This window comes from Nannospalax galili, unplaced genomic scaffold (genome assembly GCF_000622305.1).
Source record: "Nannospalax galili isolate Female #2095 unplaced genomic scaffold, S.galili_v1.0 scaffold1149, whole genome shotgun sequence".
In the NCBI taxonomy this organism is placed as follows: Eukaryota; Metazoa; Chordata; class Mammalia; order Rodentia; family Spalacidae; genus Nannospalax; species Nannospalax galili.
The window spans coordinates 505,439-526,312 of NW_008359817.1; the positions used below are offsets into that span (position 1 = coordinate 505,439).

Consider the following 20,874-nt stretch of genomic DNA (forward strand, 5'->3'; position numbering starts at 1 on the left):
ATCTCGATACTGCAGGGACATCTGACCTTGAGCTGACAGTGTCTTCTGAAAATGTTGTCCACATGTCAAAGTTCTCTCCCTCACACATGTACTCTGCTATCTGCCCTCAACCAAACCATCTAAATTACATGCAGATTTTTTGTGGTATCATAATAACTCCAATATGGGATCTATTTTCAGCATTCTGGTGAGAGACTCCTTTCTTCCCTGTCTCACCCTCCTTCCAAGTTATTTCAGGATTGCACATTTCATTTTCACATCTCAGTGGGACGCCCATCATATAACACTTATTTGTAAGGTCTAAAGGCATGGTGTGGGAGACTGTCAACTAGGATGTCAAAACCACATGCTGTATGTGTGTGTCTTAAAGAACATAAAGGGACGCCCTTCTTCTTAAGACATAAAAGCTGTCTCAACACTATAAGTCTGAAGTGAACACTACAACCTAATTAAACATGAAGAGCATTACAAGCAATATGAACACCTTTTTGTTCATTTTTCTCCAACTTATGTTTTTATCAAATGTCCTGTCTCATTAATGACTTCAGTAGACATAACAGATGTGCACACCTTCTGATCCTCCCACATTCAGAAGAGAGTTGGAAGAAATTTCCTCTGCGAGTTTTGGGATGTAAGAGAGCAGAGGGCATACAGGTAGGCAAGATAGGGCTCCAAGAAGAGATGAAGTTGTTTCACCTGCCGACGAGCTGAAGACTCTCCATACCCCGGTTAGGCTATCCTTTATGATTTCCAGAGAAGACCTAGCCCAGTCTCTCTTGGGGATTTCATTCCTACATTCAAAACTTTTCTTTCCAGGAAGTTCTTTCATGCTTCAGGCACAGCTTCCTGAGGGGAGGCGTGCAGTTGGCCAGGTTCCCTTGTTCACAAGCCTCCTGCCTGGTTTTGTTGTTACCATCTTGAAATTCTTAATAATTTTGTCTTTGAGTTGTTTTCTAAGAAAAGTTTGATGGGGCAATAAAGCACATGAATGTGAAAAGACAGGTACAGTATCCGTGCTGTCTTTTTCCTCTCTGTCTATTTAGATACAGTCCAATAAGCTCAGAACCCTCAAGACCCGGGATGAGGGGGACACATTGCAAGTAAGAAAGTACATGTCTGGACTGACGGAGCACCCTGACAGCCCTGTGCTTTCTGTTCCAACCAGAATGCTGTCTGGATGAGAAATTGCAGCATCCAAAGAAACATGGATGACCAGAGACGCCCACTCTCTTCCTACTCCTGTTTCCTCCTTGCACTATCAAATCACTTACTAAAAAGGATCACACGGAAGGAAAGGGAACAGAGCAGCATACAGTTCCTTTTCTGTCAGCCCTTCCTCCTCAGTATGCTGAAGGCTGAGCTGGCAGTGTTGGTGCAAGGTGAAAAAGCACACAGCACAGTTCAGTAAGAAAAAAATATGTCTGTGAGTAAACCACAAAATACAAGTTAGCATTTCATTCATCCTGTGTGAGCAAATGCTCTCATTTTTCATAGCATCGTGGCATTGCAAGGGCTACTGAAATGGCTCAGTGTGTAAAGGTGCTTGCTGCCAAGCCTGACAACCTGAATATGATCCCCAGGACCCATATGGCAGAGAGAGAACCAACTCCAGCAAGCTGTCCTCTGACTTCCACACACCCTGTAGAATGTGTGTACACATGCACACACACACACACACACACACACACACACACACAATGTAAAAAAAAAGTGGCATTACACATTATAAAATCAGTATTAAAGTTTATCCTATTTAAATTTTCAATTTTCTTTACTTAGGAAAACATGAGGGGCTAGAGAGATGGCTCAGCGGTTAAGAGCACTGACTGCTCTTGCAGAGGACCTGGGTTCGATCCCAGCATCCATATGGTGGCTACAAACCATCCTTAACTCCAGTTCCAGGGGAATCCAAAGCCCTCTTCTGACCTCCGTGGCATTGCACGACATGGGTACACTCACACACATGCAGGCAATACACTCATACACATAAAAAAAAAAAAAAGAAAAACATGAAATGGCAAAAAAAAGAGAGAAATACAGTACAAGTTAAAAGAGATTGAAGAAAGAAAGGAAGAAAATCTTTGTTTACAGCACCTTTCTCCCACCCTGATATTCAAACCCACAACGGGTGTCTGAAACCTAAGATAGTACCAAACTCTAGATATACATTTTTCTGATACATATACATACCTATGATAGGGTTTAATTTATAAATTAGGCACACTAGGAGAGTAACAACATAACAAAATCAAATAATTATAACAATATACTATAATAAAAGTTATGCTAAAGTGGTCTTTCTCTTGTCAATAATATTCATATTTTTGGTCTACAGTTGAATAGGGATAACAGAAAAAGAACTGAAAGTAAGTCTAAAGGAAGGACTACCATGCCTTTAAATTTTTTAATTTATTATTACTGTGTGTAGTGCATGACAATGGAGATGCCACAGTACACATGTGGAGGTCAAAGGACAACTTTGTGGAATCACCTCTCTCCATTCACCATTACATGGGCTCTGGAGATCAAACTCAGGTCATCAGGCTTGTGTAGCACCCGCCTTTATATGCTGAGCCATCTAGCTGGCCCTACTCTGCCTGTTTTAGCAATGTATCAACTTTGTTTTCCCTACTTTTTGAACAAGGGGTATGTGTTATCCTTTGCACTGGGCTCTACAAATTCCACAGTGGCCCTGTCCTGCTTCCTCTTTCAACAGACTGACTTCACACTGCACCTGCTCTGCCAAGCTGCCATGTCGGCTGTCTCCGTTCTCTCCATTGGTCCACTGAATAAATAGTCACTATGCTGAGTTCAGGCTTCGTACCAGTCCTGAGGATTCAAAAAGGACTAAGATAAGATTCTTGCCCTCGAGTATGGCAAGAAATGGACGAATTGCCATGAGAAGGTGGTAACTTTAGTCAAACCACTTCTAGTAATGACTGCTAACCCTTCGTGATCTCTTCAGAGGTTTCCTTCAAGTGGTTTCCCACATTCCAGGATGAGGCATATAGTGTGGGAGCAGATGGACCTGAGTCCAAATTCTGGCTCTACTGCCACCACTTTTAGAAAAGCATTTCATTGTGGAAGCCTAAAACTTTCCATGCCTTCACTCTCACAGGGGCAAGTCTAAGATTAAATGATATATTTCTTAGGAAATAACCAAAATAGTGCCTAACAGACAGTTTTAAAAATGTCATTTTCAGTACTATTATTTTCATAACCATTTTCTTATATCTAGGTTGAAAACTGGACTTGAAATCATTTTTCCCTTGAAATAATCATTATAAAAAACTATGCTTAAGCATCTGTAGTTTGCAAGATATATATCATTTCACCATAAATAAAAGCACACAAAAGGCCAGCCAGAATGTCACCTACTGGTCCTATATGCTTTTGTAAGTCAAGTGATTCAACGTGTTTTTATTGAAGGAATTCTTTGATTAATAAATCCAACTTCCACCCTCATTTTTCTCCTCTTCATTCTGAGTTGCCTCTTCTAAGGTCAAGGGTGAAGGACTTTATGAACTACTGTAAGAACTCTATAAATGTAAGGAATTGTTCCTGTCATTTTCAGCAAGACTATCTCAGCTCCCTCCAACCTTTGAAGTACCATTAAAATTTAAGGACACTGAACAAATTAAAATGGCTGAAGTGTTTTCTCTGGCGGACAAGGAAAGGATTAGCTAATCTGAAAGGTTTACTGCCATTGCTCAGACCATCAAATGACTCTTTCTCTGGCTTCTAAGTGATTAAAGGGCACATAAAAAGTAGACTGGATGCCACATAAAAATGAACAATATACCTATTTTTAAACAGCTCAAGGAAAAAAAATGCCTTCATATGACACTTTCATTATGGTTTAAAGAAAAGGCAGCATTTTTGTAAAATCTCAAGCCCTCATTTGACACCTTAAGAGGCACAGAGGGCCATGTGACACCTCCCGAAACCTAATCCTCAAGCACACTGACTGTCAGACTGCTCCTGCTGCAGGCCTGCAGGTCCTTACCAGTTCCTGCGTATCTTCCTGCAGTGGCAGAAATGCTGCTTCCAGAATAGCGGTCTGCTCAGCACTCAGCTTCTGCCACAGCCTGATCAGCAGAATCATCAGGTGGGTGGCACTCTTCAGCCTGGCAAACGACTGGAACAGACTGTGTTGGTTTTCCTCAACTGCCTCTGCTAGAGCGATTACCTGAAGAAATTACAAAATTCAGTCAGGGATAAGTTCACAACTCTTGAGCCTTCAACAAATTACATTTGGCACACTTGTTTTTCTTTAAAACAACTTGATGAATTTGTTCTTCTACAAGCAGAAGCCACGCTGAGTAATCAAAGAGTTATCATTCATCTGTTCACTTCCTTCTTTGAAAAAATATCCAAAGTAATTCCAGATCCATATGGTCAGGGATGAAAACATCTACAAAGTCACAGTAATAGGGACATCATTCAGTGATGCTTCACCATCAAATGACCTCCTTCAAAATGTGGTGATATAAGCAATCTTAGTAACAATATTAGTCTTTATTATTAGCCATTGAGATCGATTAAAATACTATCAAAATAACCACCTTTGCCTTGTATATTAAAGAAATTCATTATAGTTTTTCAAAAGATAACTGTCATCTTTTGATGTTTGTCTTTGTATGTTACATGGTATTAAGAGATCCCAATATTTCTTTAATATATACAAAAGTCAAATAATGCTCAAATATTTGACCAGTTGAGATTGTTATTTTTAACATAGATGTCTGACACTAACCCACAGTGGAATGAAACTTTTTTAAATGCTCAAGATGTGTTAGGTTTGTAATGCCAAATCTACTTCAGATAAAAATTGGCAGAAGTAGCAGAATTTGCCTTTAAAATTTTTCTCTTGAATAATCCTGTGGAAAAAGGAACTAAAGCAGCAAATGGAGGGACCATCCATGACTGCCCATTGGTGTTTGATTCTATTTTATTTTAATGTCTTGGTGAATTTTGTGCTCATTAAAAGTAATGAACTGACTGCCCCAGAGGCTCAAGGCGTCTGTAGTCCCCAGAACCAGAAGAGCTAAAGCTGGAGCAGTAAGCTCCTTCTCTAAGTCCCCACCAGCTTGAGGACTGGGATGGGATTCAGAAGTCTGGTATAGATGATCCATTTGGTGATATTTCATGGCTTATTGACACTGGCCCAAAGGAGTTGTTAAAATATCATCATTGAAACAAATAGAGTCTATAGCTGTGTGGTCTCTCAAATTCCATGTGAGGAGAAGGACAGAACAGGGACTGTCCTCAGAGTATCTAGGAGACACTGGGAAAGATATATAAGTTAGGGAAAGATAGCACAACTGAAGGTCTTTACCTGAAAATTCTATGTACACCAGGATTCATATTATGTGGTCAAGGTCTTACAGGAGTTACAAAACACAGTTACAGTTCAGTCAGCTCTCTAGGGAGCCATGGGCATCTAACCCAGTATCACATAAAGTACATTGCTTACTTTGTACCTAGGACAGTGCTTTCCATTGGCATTCAAAAGAAGCAGATGAGAGCCCATAGCCCACAGGATCTCACAATTTGTTGGAAAGAAAACATAGACACAACCAATTAGTGGGAAGAAGCATTGCTATAATAATGTCCTAATTGTGCAGAAAAGAAAGTGTGAAAGAAGCCTGCAAAGGGACGGATTACTATGAACCAAAGTTAATATCCCTGGGGCCTCTTTTACTCAAATGGGGCTTGGAATGCATCCCTTCCCCATTACTTCAAGAAGTCCCCAGAAAAGGGAGAGGCCACTTTGCTTAAGTCAAAACACCTGGAATCATATGCACTCTCACATGATCACAACTGACTCCTGTTAAAGTCTAAAATCATACTCTTTTTCTTCCTGTGAATGTTAACAATTAAGCCTCATTGTGGGGCCATGATATTGACACAGATGCTTATCGTCAAAAAGTCTAATTCATACAAAGATTGGGGTCATAAACACCTACTGAGTACCATGTATATGCAGGAGTTTACAGAAAGCACTATAGACCCAATCTCTACCTTTAAAGAGTTCTTACTAGAGAAAGGAAAAGAGTCACAGTAGCAAATGCTGACCATACAAAGGAGGTCCTGTAGATGCCTCCAAGGAAAAGAGCTTTGATGTCATGATTGTTAAAGACAAACCTTCCAATTAACTAAGCAGATACCGTATGAATTCGCTCTGCAGCATGCGGTGTCTTCACAACTCACATCTCTGTGACCTAGTTGAAATCATTTCTTTTTTACAGGTGAGTACTCAGACTCAGCAAATATGAGGAATTTTCACAGTACTTTACACAATATGTGTTAACTGTGTACATGCTGCGAAGGGCCCCATGCTCTGTTCAATGTGCTGCTGTCTCTGTCTGAAATTCTTAATCATTTTGTATTTGAAGTTGTGTTTCTTACTTGAAGCCATCAGCCAATGAGGCATGCACACAGCAGAGGAAACAGGTGGATTTGCATATATGAGTTGAATGCTCTTATACTTGCATTTAAAATTGTCATTAACAGTATGAAGATTATTGGTAAAATTGGTGCTAATTTAAAATTTAAATTTTTTCCTTACTTGAAAAGCTATAAATAGAAAAAATTTTAAATGGTTGGAAACTGTGAAAGGGAGAGCACTGGGAAAGGAAAAGGTTTTCTATTTTAGTAGCTGTTTTAACACCCCTTTCTTCCTGCCTTTTTAACAAGGATCCATCATTTTTACTTTATGTTGGGATCTTCAAATTAAGCAGCCAGTCTGACTGTATACCTATCCAGTAAATGAGAAAAACAGGATTCAGTCTGTCTCACCCCAACCTGCTTGAGGCTGTAGGCACTTTGTAGGTTCAGAGATGGATGCCCAGCCCCAGCTGGGCATGAAAGGCTTTAGGAAAGGGAAGCTGGGGGTGAGAAGCAGGGGCACACTGGACTTGGCTCAGAAAGCCCCTCCCAGCTCATAAGAAAGAACCAATTGTGCAATTTTCAGGACTTTTGCAAGCCAGTAATTTCATATGGCTTTCCCTAAAAATTAGATTACATGAACTTTAAAATAAATAAAATTACATAAAAGACAAAGGCAGTAAGGACTCCAAAACTCACTGCTTCCTTCTATTGTGTAGGCCTTGAGGTTATCTAGGTCTATTATGTCTGTGTTTGGTTAACACCTTATAATGGTAAACTGCTGCCTATTTCTTCCAATTCTGCATGCAGAGACCTCACACTGACATCTAGAAATCACCCACTGGATGTATTTACAACACAGAAATTAATGAATGTTAGAGTCAGGCTCCCTCTCCCCTCCTCACAAGGATCTGTTGCTAAACATTACCAGCACGCACTGAAAAGAGAGGTCTCCTAAGGCAGAGGTACTGGGGAGGGGTGCTTTAAAAGGGAAAGAAACAACTCCGACAAAGCAGAAAAGTAAAGGCTGCCTGTTTGAGGAGGGCCAGCTTGGAAGGATAACAAGAAAATAAAGAGGCTGTTAAATGGGTAACCACTGTAGAAGATCCAGAATGTTCAGCTGAAGGGCAGGCGCTTACTCTGTAGGCACTGGGGCTGTTACTCAGTGAAGTGCCATCAGGCATAACAAATGTTTGGGACACTTGCTGGGACTTCAGTGAAGCTTTTATGCATGTTCCTAAGTATCAAGGGAAAATTCTCACTAAGTGTAGCAGCATGTCAGTTCATGGCCCCACCCAACGTGCTAAACACAGCTGTGGTGGAAGAACGACTCAGATAGCAGCCTGAGCCACAGGCTCTTTCCTGAGCAAGACCCAAAATACATCAATCTGGTAGAAGCACTGTCTCTCCAAGTTTCAGTCTCATTGGATAGATTTCTCTGCCATTGTGGAAACAGTATGCTATCCCCAAATGATCACAGAAATTGGAAAGAAATGGGATAAACAATTCCTTATGTAAATTACCCCCAAGGAAAATCTTCTTGACCTACTAGCCAGCATGAAATACTAAACAGATCTCCATGTTCTCAATTTAGTTACACATAACAGCCAAGTTTACTTTGTTCTCCATGAGAGCCAAATGAATTAAGCAGAATTTGTATAGTAAAAAGATCTGGAAAAACTAGACCCATCAAGATTCAGACCTGAGTGACCAGGACCCCAAAAGATCTCCCAGCTCACCTGGAGCTACTCGGACTTGTATTTGAGGGAGAGTGATTTTGTTCAGGGCTCATCACTGAGCACGCTGTGTGTTCCCTGGTGTTCAACAGAACTACAAAAGGCAAAGGTTATAGGAAATAATAAATGCTAACAATTTCAAGGACGATGTGTTGATGGCCTTTATATTGCTTCTTCAAATTGAAGGTTTCCATATAAAATGGAGACCCCAAAGGACATCTCTGTCCAATGGCCCTATCAGTTGATGCCAAAGTAATGAGGCAGAGGCCCAAGGAGCTGCTTTCAGGAAAACACTCAAGTCATAAAGTGAGTGTGAAATTAATCCCAAATATTTCCAGCTGCCAAGATGGGCTCTAAAATTGGTTACAGGAAAGCAGCAGCCACAACAGCCGAGTAGACATGAATCATGCTATGTGAACATGGACATGTCTAATTTCTTCACCTAAGCCTACCAGCCAATCTGCCTCCAAATCTCACGTGTGGCATGCAGAATCCCACTGTGTTGCTGCTCAGGCATCATTTGCTAAGGACCGAATGTAAGCCAGGCACTGTGCTCAGAGATGTTAGCCTCTATCACCCAGCCCTCTGAGAAAGAAATTGTTGACAGCACCCCACTTCTGCCTTCATTTTCTGACAAGAAACAAAGGCTTAGAGCCATCTGAGCACACTGGCCATGACCATGAGCAAAGACAGAGATGTGTGAGGATTCCAATTGTATCTTCTGATTTCCCACTGAGTATCCTGCCTTCTGCACAGAAACACATATGGTCCAAAAAATCATCAATGGCTCTTCATTTTGATAATCAAATAAAGACACTAAGGCAACACACTACTTGTATATTATATCAATCATAGACATACACACTTCATTCTCCCTTTCCCATCTTTGGGGTTTTCAACATGAGATTCACTCAGGTTGGCTAGTTTCTGCCTAAGGTAGGCTGGCACTGCCCAAAGTCATAGTATAAAGAAAATTAGTTCTCATAATGTTAACAGCTATTGTTTTCCCTTGACAGAGGAAATGTTATTATGTATAACTCAAAACTATAAAAAGCAGACAGAACAGTAATTTTCTAGGCTGCCTTCTTTAGCGAAGCTACTTTGTAAAAAGAGATGATCCATTTATTTTTCTATAAATTTCATATTACAATGTTTGCAGTTGTCTAAACTGCCTGCCAATGCTTATATAATCATCAACATTTCACTGTGGGTTTTCTAGGAATTAAACATAGGTTGAACTCTTTACAGAGTTAGCCCATTTGAATCTCAAAACAACCCTGTGAGGCAGATGCTGATATTGGCTCCATCTTAAAAATAAGGAAAGAGAACTACAGAAAGACTCACACAGTAAGTGGCAGAGCCAGAATTCATACTCAAGCAAGAGACGTCACCAAGAAACACTGCCTGTGCTAATTTTCCGCCTGCACGTCGGCCTCATCATAGGCGGTATAGCATGTAGACCAAATTCTAGGGGGACACTGCAGTGGGAGCACTCCACTTTGCTGACCTTCCAATACTAGACATGAACTGGGGAAATTTATTTCAATTAAAAGACAATGTGTATGAACAAGTTAAGAGAATGGAGCTCCACAACATGGCTGAGGCCACATATCCCCTGGGAACCAGGCACACAAGACTTCTCTCCTGGCTCTGCTGTTGAGCTTGTCAGTGCTGAACTTATTTCCCTTTCCTGAGCTCTAGTTTCATCCCTTTTAAAACATGGGAAATATGATCTCTAACAGCCAACACAGTATTGGATTCAAAAACTTTTAAATTTGTTTGGATGGCTTATTGTTTTGAGCTGTCCATGTCACATATTCCCTTCTATTCTCACATGCATTAGCCATCTTGTCTGATGCTTGTTGACTTGGCATTTTTAATCTATAAAACAAGAGCCAAGCATGGTGTTACATGCCTGTAATCCTAGAACCTGGGAGGCTGAGGCAGGAAGATTGCAGTGAATTCAAGTTACCTTGAACTACCATGTAAAGCCCCATCACAAAAGAACCAGATAAACAGCAGACTATTTTCCAGTGGCTAATTCATAGAATTATAATAGATGAGGGGTAAAAGGTAATAATAAGTATTGAGAAGGATCTGGAGAAATTGGAGCCTCTTACATTGCTGGTAGGAATGCAATATGGTATAGTCATTTTGGGAAACAGTCTGTCAGTTTCCCAAAAAGTTAAACAGATTTACCACATCAACCAGCAATTCCACTTTTAAAGACAGAAACAAAAGCTATGAAAATATATGTGCACTCAAAAATTTGTTCATGAATTTTGTTAATCAGCTTCCAGTTACTGTAACAATTACCTGAGAAAATCAACTTATAAAGAGGAAAGGTTTATTTTAGCACATGGTTTTGGAAGTTTCATTCTATGACATGCTAGTTGGTCCTGTTGTATTGGGTCTGTGGCAGCATACCAGGGAAGGAGCACTCAGCCCCATAAAACTATTCACCTTGTGGTGAGGAAGCAAAAACGAAGGCGTAGCACCAGGGTCCCAAGATCCCCTCCAAGGGCATACCCACAAAAATCTAAAGCTCCCCAAAAGGCATCACCTCCTCAAAGTTTCCACTTCCTCCCAACCAAGGGAGGGATCAAGCCTCTAATAGACTAGGGAATACTCCAGATCCAAGCTATAGCATGGGCAGCAGCCTCATTTAGAGCAGCCAAAATTAGAAACAACTACAATGACCACCAACTGATAAATGGATAAACAGAACCTGATATATCCATGTAATGGAATATTATTCCACAATAAAAATAAATGAAGTCTGTATACATACTAAACATGGATGAATCTTGAAAACACACTAAGTGAAAGAAGCTCACTGTAATGAACTAAACCTTGCATGATTCCATTTATATAAATGTTCAGAAGAGGCAACTCTATACATACATTTATATAGAAAGCAGATTAAGTTGCTTGGGCTAGGTGGTGGGTTGGATGGAATGGGAAATGAGAGCTCAACTCCCCTGCGCGTGCACGCGCGCGCGCGTGCGTGCACACACACACACACACCCATAATGGGCTGTATCTTCTTAAATCAGGAGCCAAAATAAGTTGCTTCTTGTCCAGTATTTGGTCACAACAAAGAGAAAAGCCACTAATATGCAGCAATTTCTGTACACTAATGAAATATCATTGTGATAGAGTGAATGAGAACTATCCCACATAGGCACAAGAATTTCAATACTTGAAACTTATTTGGGAGCACTGTTTGGGGAGGTCATGGAATCTTTAGGAAGATGGCCTTGCTGGAGGAAGTATGTTACTGAAGGCAGGCTTTGAGAATTCACAGCGATATAGGCAAATTTGGGGTCCCCTCTTGGAGGTTCTTAGTCTCATTAATAAAAGAATTTGAGAATGGACTCAACAGGAAGCTTAAGAACAATTTTTTTTACAGTTTAAAGAAAAATCCTCAGGGCAGGTGAGCTGTAAATCTCAGCAACCACTAGGAGGAGAATGGAGGAGAGAAGGAAAAGCCATGCTGCTTCAGCCAGCGTGGAGGGGAAGTCAGACACATGGTGGACCACCACCACATGATGGGGAGGGGAGCTTTAGAAAAAGAGTAGGGAAATCTGAAATCTTGGGGCAGCCCAATGTGTTAAGGAAAGCATGCTTAGAAAGGAGATAGAGGAAGAAAAGGAGAGGCTACAATGAAAAGTGGGCATGTCTACACCCTGGTAAGCTGCTGCACTAGGGGCAGGAAAAGTATATGATCTCATTAAAGACTAATTATTCCATCTAACTCCTTAGCATGGCTTAAGGTGAGCCTGCCTTCCTACAGGTGGTTCTGTGGCCAGGTGCTTTACCTGGTCCAGCAGGAATGTTAGGTCTCGACCCAGGCCAGAGGGCCAGAGACTCGATTCTTTTGACCAGAGTTTTCTTGTTATGGCTACTGTAACACTACCTCTCCCCAAGTTCAATTTGCTCTGTGCTTCCTGTTTGTGACTAAGACATAACCGCTCAGCTTCCTGCTCCAGCTACCATGCCTGCTGCTTGTTGCTATGCTTTCCCACCACAAAAGATGCAGCCCTCTGGGACTGTAAGCCAAAATAAACTCTTCCATAAGTTGCTTTCGGTCATGGTATTTTAACACAACAACATAAAAAGAAACTAGCATGACCATATTGCAACAATGGCTTAATGCTTAATGATATTCAAAATGACAGAATAACCCTGACACTTTGGAGTCAATACAGGTGACTTGAGAATGCAGCAGCACCGATACGCTGAACAGCCTTTGGCTGGTTACCTTATCGTCCTCAGACTTAGCTTTCTCACCTACAAAATAATACTCAATAAAAACTAGTTAACATTGCTTCCATTCATTTCTCATTTATTTAGTTCCTGCTTTCTACTGCTGTGAAAAAACACCATGACCAAAAGCACTGTGGGGAGGAAAGAGTTTATTTCAACTCAGAGCTCCCAGGTAACAATCTATTACTGAGGGAAGTCAGGTCAGAAACTCAAGGACAGAACCTAGAGGCAAGAATGGAAGTGTGGACCATGGAGGAATGCTGCTTTACTGGCTGCTCCTCTGGGTTGCTCAGTTACCTTTCTTATATGGCCCAGGCCTACCTACCTATGGATGGGACCACCCACAGTGGACTGGGACCTTCTACATCAATGCCTCACAGACATGCCCACATGTTTGTCTGATGGAAGCAATTCCCCAACTGAGGTTCACTCTTCTCAGGGAACTCTAGTTTGGGTCAAGTTGACAAAAACACTAGTCAGCACAACTCATATGGTTTAGTTACAAGAGATTAGTTCTTCTTTTAATTAGATTAATAATGACACTGAAAAAGGAGGACCCTTCTGCAGGTACTTATAGCACATTACCAAGTACCTTCTCCCAAAGTGCAAGGCTCAGCTGACCACTACTGTCTTTTCCATGCTCCACCCTCTGTGGTCATTCAAGAGGACAATCCTCATTTTGTAGCCAAATTTAATCAAGTTTCAAAGTAAATATTCATGAGACCCTGTATCAAATATATTACTAAAAGCGATATAACTTAGACATATTGAGTCTCTTATTTCACTTTATTGGCACTTCTATTAAAACATGTACAGATGGGCTAGAGTGCTGGCTGCTTGTTCAAAGGCCCACAGTTCAGTTCTCAGCATCCACCTAAGTGGCTCACAGATTCCTATAACTCCAGCTCCAGGGGATCTAATGCCTTCTTCTGGCCTCTGGGGTACCTGCTTTCATCTCTCTCTCTCTCTCTCTCTCTCTCTCTCTCTCTCTCTCTCTCTCACACACACACACACACACAAACACACACTCTCACACACACACACACACACACACACACACACACGAATAAAAATAAAAATAAATCTAAAAGTACCAAATCCCCTCTCATAAAAAATGCACACACAAACATGTGACTTTGCCTGGAATAATTTGGTCTCCAGTGAACCTCTGAGGCTTATTACTCAGGGGGCTATGCATTGTTTGGTTTTCTTTTATATAGTATTGGAAATGCTAGAAAATTTCATAATTTGAATGTTTTAAAGCACAATATAAAAAGGTAGAGGGAAAATGAAATTCATACTACAAAAACCTAGAACTGGATTAAGGAGATGGCTCCAGAATCATGAGGACCTGAATTTAAACAAGCTTGGTGCTGCTGTGTGTGATTAAAACCCCAGCACTGAGGGGCAGAGACCTATGGATCCCCAGAGCTCACTGGTCAGGTAGCCTAACCAAAAAGGCAAGTCTGCTATTTAATGAGACCCTGCCTAAAGGCAACAAAGTAGCATGGGACAGAGGAAGACACCCAGCAACCTACTCTGGTCTCTGTATGTGCATGCACAGGCATGCACAACCACATACTCACATGCATGCAACACACACAGAGACACACCACCACACCACACACAAATACACATACACACACAGGACACACACTCACATGTATGCATCACATGCACAGACATACCACCACACCACACACAAATACACACACACACACACACACACACACACACACACACACCCAGAGCCAAGAAATTTTATGTAAAAAGAGCAACTGATAAGCTCCCAACATGCCCACAGTTTTCCAGTTTTCACTACACGCTGGGTGTCCCATAAATGCTGGATGGACTGATGAACTCCAAAGTCAATCCACCTAAAAATTCAACATAACTAGGAGCCATAACACCACGCTGCCACCTAAGTCCTCGACACACTGAATCAGGCACTGTTAGGCTCCCAGTTTGAATGGAACCCACGTGATGTCACATGGAAACAACAGACTTACCTCAATATATCGGTCATCTACTTAAAAAAAGAAAAACCCAGCTGCTTCATTTCCTTTTAGCCGCTGCTGCCTAGCACTGAGCTGCAGAAGGATCTAACGACTGCTGAGTGGAATCCACTCTTTGGATGGTAGGCCACTGGGTAGATGGCTATACTTTCAGTCTAGGAAGCGGCAGTAATAGGGCATGCTTCCCTCTCAACAGGGTTATTTGTGATGGCATTTGCTCCAGACTTCAACATGGCAAAGGCCTTGCAATGAAAAAGAAAAAGGTTGCTGGGGCTTGATTTTTTACTTTGGCTGGAAAGATGCAACTTGTATCCAAAAGAATTGTTCTCTCACCAAAAGGAAAATGAAATAAAATTCAAAAGGAAAAGAGAAAGGGCATGGACGTGGCTGACATGCCAGATAAAACGCTAGATGTATTTGTGTAGTAAGCAAATGCCCAATTCACTACCTACGAGCATTCATTGTGTGTTGAACTTTTACCCAGATAAAAGCCAACCCTTGGGTTTTTTACTACAATGGCATAGCAAGAATCTAATTCTTAGCCATTTAGTACTGTATTAATTTCCATTAGGGGACCAGATAACTTTCTGCTGCCCCTCCGATAGAAAGGGATCCTGAAATTCTCCTTTAACAAGCATGCAGCTTAAAATTTTTAAGCAAGCCTGGGAATATAATACATTTTTCATCATGGTACTATATTGGGGAGGTAGTATGGACACATTCCATAAGAAGTTTGAGTCATACAATTCCATCTTCATGAAGAGACCAACTCACTGAACAAACAACCTCATGCTTTGAACAGCAAAGCTCGACAGCTCTGGCCCTCAGAAGTCAAATGGCTGCTCTTATCTAGAATTAGAGTTTTTCCTGACATGAATCCACACTTTCAAATGCCTTGAAAATTCACATAAAACTGGTTTTAGAAAAGCAAATTATTTCTGAGAAATTTCGCTACACTATATATTTCAGAACCTTTTTTTCCCTTTTAAATGTTCTGCCCAGAATACAAAGGTGAGCAATGCTTGGACATAGACTTTGGCTGGGATGTTTCAAATATACACCATTGATACATAAAAATGTTAAACGAGAGTGACAGTAAATCATTTACAAGTGACATAGAGAAAAATTTTGCTCTTTCTGCAAAGTTTATTCACCAAAGAGACATGTAACTTAATCACCCAAAAGGAAACCAACTCTAATGTCTGGCTTCCATAAAGCTATGAATACAACTGATCTCCAGCCTAATTACCATTTTACCTCTTCCCCCCACGGCTGACCAACTTTTTACCCCTTTTCATAAAATTACCTACCTATATCCAAGTGAAACCCGAATTTTAAAAATAATAATTAATGAAATCAGGTTGTAGAGAGACAAATGACTATTGTCTGAGCCATGGTCTTTCAATGAACAAATTGCTATTAAAGTTGGAATCTAAAGCTGGCAATGTCAGAGCTCATTTTATAAGCCCTGAAGAATACTATAGTTATCACTCTCCAAAAACAACATCCACAGAGTTTGATCTGAGTAGTTTCTAAGTTTAGAATGTTCTGGAAAGCAATCTTGTAGGCAGACACGTCTGATGGGGAGCCACCCAAACAGCCCGAAGGGCCATCTCCCATGAAGGGAACTGGTGGGGGATTAGGGAGCTGGCTGGGTACCTTCTAAGCACTCCTTTATTTAAGGCAGTCAGTGATCAATGATAGTATGTTAGTAATCTACCGTAGATGGCAAAAAAGGGGACCCAGAGACCCCACAGCACTGGTGATGCTGCTAAGAATTTCTTTGGCTCAGAGTTCCAGATGTGAAAGTGACATTTCCATACACACACACACACACACACACACACACACACACACAACAGACACAGAGATGAAAGTGACATAGACATATCCACACACACACACACACACACACACACACACACACACACACACACAAATAAACAAACAAAAAAAAGTCCTATTGTATTTCCTTTCTATGAATTTTCTTTTAAAACATCTATCTTTATAAGCCAGGCCTGGAATCCCAGCTTTGGGGAGGGGGAAAGAGCATGAGTTCCAGGCCAGCCTGGGCTACAGCAAGAGCCTGTCTCAAAAAAACAGTTCCAGTCTTTGAGAGATCCTAATTCTCTTAAACATTTGTGGCTTTCATATTTTTGCTTTTTAAGATAAAAGACATAGTTACACCCTTACTAGCTGGCTGTACAGGCCTATAGCTGGACCACATGGAAATAATATGCAAGGTGATGAATGAGCGGTGATGCCTGGTTTCATACAGAGTGAACTTGGGTAAACTGTGGGCATCTCTACAATCATAGCCGGTTGGAACATTAGAATTGAAAGAGGCCTTGCTAAAGATATGCTGTGCTTAGTTTCAACTCTAGTGTAAATGCCTCCAAGCCAGAGATGGTCTTATTACTCGCTCAAGCCACCCCACAGTCTCTGGCTCACGGCAGGCTGAATTTCACTGAGCATTTGTTGTGCCGATATAAATTAGAACTTCTGATGGCTCAGCAGCACAAGGGTATCCACAAAGATGGTAACTCATTGGAGCACTGCACAGCCGAGTATAGAACAACTTACTCTCCAGGTAAATAAGAGCAAGGCCAATCATTGTGGAAGGTGACATGATTTATTGAGTTTATCATCAGTTTTAAATAACTAGGTTCAAGATCCATACCGTCTACATTGCACTGCATTACAGCAGAGTCCAGAATTAATTCAAGTCATTATTGCTATCTTTATTTGGCAGGGTAAGAGACAGATAAGTCTTTGTTGTGGGGCTGTCTCAGTAATGGGAGGGAAGCATAGCAGAATCTTGGACTCTATACACAAGATGCCAATACAATTCCTGCCACTGATTATAACAACCAAAAATGTTTCCAGACACTGCCAATGTTCTCCTGGGAACAGGATCACCCTTGTTGGGATCCGCTGGTCTAAAATCAGTGAGCTCATGCTTGAAAACAGCTATCTTTCCCACCAGAAGCACAGCCTACACGTCAGAGTAGGCTACCACATGCTCTGATACTCAGGTTACTGGTATCTCAATTAACACTGGAGACACAGAATTACAGAATGATTATCAGAAATGAGTTTTAATTGGTGAGACTAGATGTTTTATAATATGATTATGGATATTAGAAATGGGTTCACTTGACAAATGCATCCATACATCCTTTGCATGAACAGGGACTATGAATCCAGTGATACAGTTGTGGGATAGGGTCCATGTCTTGAGCCTAAATAATACTAGTTCTTGCTTTTGAGGAAGCAGATTACTAGCTTCTTAGTACCCACTATGATGGAAAACAGATCTCTCTATATTCCTGTCCAGTCTGCCTCAAGCAAACCTTCCAGAGGGGTGGTAGTCTAGTACCTAAAAGACAGATGGGCTTCTACGAAGTCTATGTTATTGGCTTATGGATGTCATATGCTCCTTAAAATTTATTTAATGTTCAATAACACTTGATATGACACTTTTATTATAACCAAGGAGAGAGGCTGTGGACACACAGCTCATTTTCATCCATCTCAAGTTGTTGGACAGCTATCATTACTTACAGAAAGAATTTAAGGGTTGTATATGAGCAAAATGGCAAAGGCAGTACACAGGGTTGTTTATGCTAAACGATGGGGATATATGTGACTCAGGAGCTGCTGCAAGGAATTAGTAGGCTAATAAAAATAAATACTAATACAAACAATGGCAGCTATTTACTATGTGTCTACTATGTGCCACAAATAGACTTGAAAATGTTCTATAGATTATATGTGAATCTTTTAATAATCTCTCTAGAAAACTATTTGTGACTGATGAAAAAATAAGTTTTAGAGAGATTAGGCAACTTGGTCAAAACCATATATCAAGGCCAAGATTCAAATTATGTCAGTCTAAACCCCACAAAGCAGAAGTATTCCTGTTGCCCTGCTGTATCCTCAGACACAGATAAAGTCACACACACCACACATGCATGCACGCGCACGTTTGACTATTTTGTTAACATGATAAATGCTACATAAATAGTTATCAGGTTAAGATATGAAAAAATTCTATGAATGATTCTCCTCACCAACTGAACTCATGGGGATGAAAAACCCAGATTCCTTTGCTTGTCTCTCTTTTAATAAAACCACCTTGGATGCCCCAGTGTCTTTGTTTCAGAAAGGTACTCAAGTTTGAAACATTACTTGTTTTGTTTTCCTTCTATGTCTCTGCTACTTCTTTGGCCTTATAGTCACGTGAGTCTGTAATCCTGCAATAATCAGACACTTCAAACATTAAAGAAACTACAAGAAGCAGGTAAAGTGGAAATCAACCTCCTTACAAACAAACCAAATCCAGGCTTTTAAGGTTTGACCCTGAGAAAGTTCCTTAGTCTCTTTATACATCAGTTTTTCACTCTGTAAAAGAGGTGCTTGGCACTAAGAGCAAAAGAAATTCAGCAATAAATGTGTTTATCACAGTGCCTAATACATAGTAGCCATACAATAAAGGCTGGTGGGAATATCATCATTATTAGTAGTATTACCTGGATAAAAACTCAACCAACATGCTTTTTATTAAAACAAAACAAAAAATTATATGTCTAAAGATAACAATATCTTCCATTTGCCTTTTCATCTCTACATAATCCAAATAATTTCAGCATCTCTTCATGGAATTGATTTTCCATATAAGATATATAACAACTTACCAAAGGATATAGCATAATACTATATCTTACATTCTTATAGCATCCTATATGTCCCCTTCTTTTGTAACCACCACACTTAGAATTACTTTTTAAATAGTTTTAAACTCTATGAAGGCTGAGACCATTTTGTTCTTTTGACCAGAGTGTCCCTAACACACTACTCACGTAGGGCCTAAGACATATAGGGCTCAACAAACATCTGTTCAGTTAACCCAAATAAATCTCATCTAGCGAATTCTAGAAGGGTAGCATATTGGCTTCTTGTATCTAACAGAAACCTCTCTCAGAGGTAGAGCTAGTAACTACTATACCAGTTGGAAGGCCTAGCAGTCTTTTTTTAGGTCTACAACTTAACTTGATCTCCAAAAGTAATAAACATCATTGCTGTGCGTTGAAGTGAAGTTAGAATGTGCTACATTTATTTCTTTGTGATTCTGTATGGTTACACCACCCAACGCCAGAAGATGCCTTCTTAGCCTTCTTATGAAGATGCCTTCATCGTCCCCCTGCTCTTCCTACTAAGACCACTGTGCCAAGCATGCTTTCCTTCATAAGACCTCCACAGCAAAACTGTGTGCTGGAGTTATTAGATCCCCTCTGTCCAGGATGAAACTGAGGCTGGGAATGGTGTGAGACCATTCACTGTCATTTACTCAGATTCAGCAGATGTGCTCTTTCCTTGCTCACACTGGAGCCAGAAAATTCACTTCTGCAAAATTTTTTGTTTAATTTTAAAGTTTAATTCTGCTTTCTTGTTTCTCCAATGAAATAAAAACTACATATTCCGAAAACTGTATTTCACATATACATATATATTCAGTCTACTCAGTACATACTAACTGAGCATCAACTGGTGCTGAGTGCTATGTAAACCTTAATGGAAGACCAGAAGCAGGTTCAAAGGATAGCTGAAACTGGGGTAAAGTCAATAAGCGTCTGCAAGGCAATGACATTTTTCACCATTACAATGCAATTTTTAAATTCTTTATTTATTATTTTCATTTTATGTTTATTAATATATTGCCTACAAACAAGTGGGTGTGCCTGTGCCATGCAATGCCCATGGAGGACAGAAGACGGTTTTGGATCCCCTGCAACTGGAGTTATGGACAATAGTTAGCTGCCATGTGGGTGCTTGGAATCGAACCCAGGTCCTCTGCAAAAGCAGCCAGTGCTGTTAACTGCTAAGCCACGTCTTCAGACCCACAACACAATTTTTCAAGTACTATCGTCTAAGTATTTTCAAGCTAGTCAAAAAACAATAGATGTCTACGTAAATTTCTAATGTAGACCAGAATTATTTTTCAAATATTTACTTTTTATTTACATGTATATGTGTGTCTATGCTATGTGTATGTGTATGTGTATGCTATGTGTATATTTATGTGTATGTGTATGCTATATGTATGCAGGTGCCTTCAGAGGCCAAAGAGGTCATCAGACCTACTGGAGCTGGAGTTCCAAGCAGTTGTGAACCTCCCAACATGGGTGTTGAGATGTGAACTTGGGTCTTCGGGAAGAGTAGGTAGCAAGCTCTTGTAACCACTACATCATCTCTTCAGCCCCCAGAATTAATTTGGTAAAGGAACCCAAAGTACACAGATGATTGTTGAAGATAGATAGATAGATATAGATAGATAGATGATAGATAGATAGATAGATAGATAGATAGATAGATAGATAGATAGGTAGATAGATAGATAGACAGACAGACAGACAGACAGACAGACGGATGATGATGATAGATAGATAGATAGATAGATAGAT

General features: G+C 40.4%; 1 protein-coding gene across 2 annotated transcripts in view; it reads right to left on the bottom strand.

Moving 5' to 3' along the window:
* Bbs9 (Bardet-Biedl syndrome 9) overlaps window positions 1-20,874 on the bottom strand; it is a 530,763-nt gene that overhangs the window by 95,620 nt on the left and 414,269 nt on the right. For both annotated transcript variants that reach the window (XM_017795755.2, XM_008823689.2), the window contains one exon: window positions 4,007-4,189. In XM_017795755.2, coding sequence (XP_017651244.1) covers window positions 4,007-4,189 — 183 coding nt within the window. The remainder of the gene's footprint in view (window positions 1-4,006; window positions 4,190-20,874) is intronic.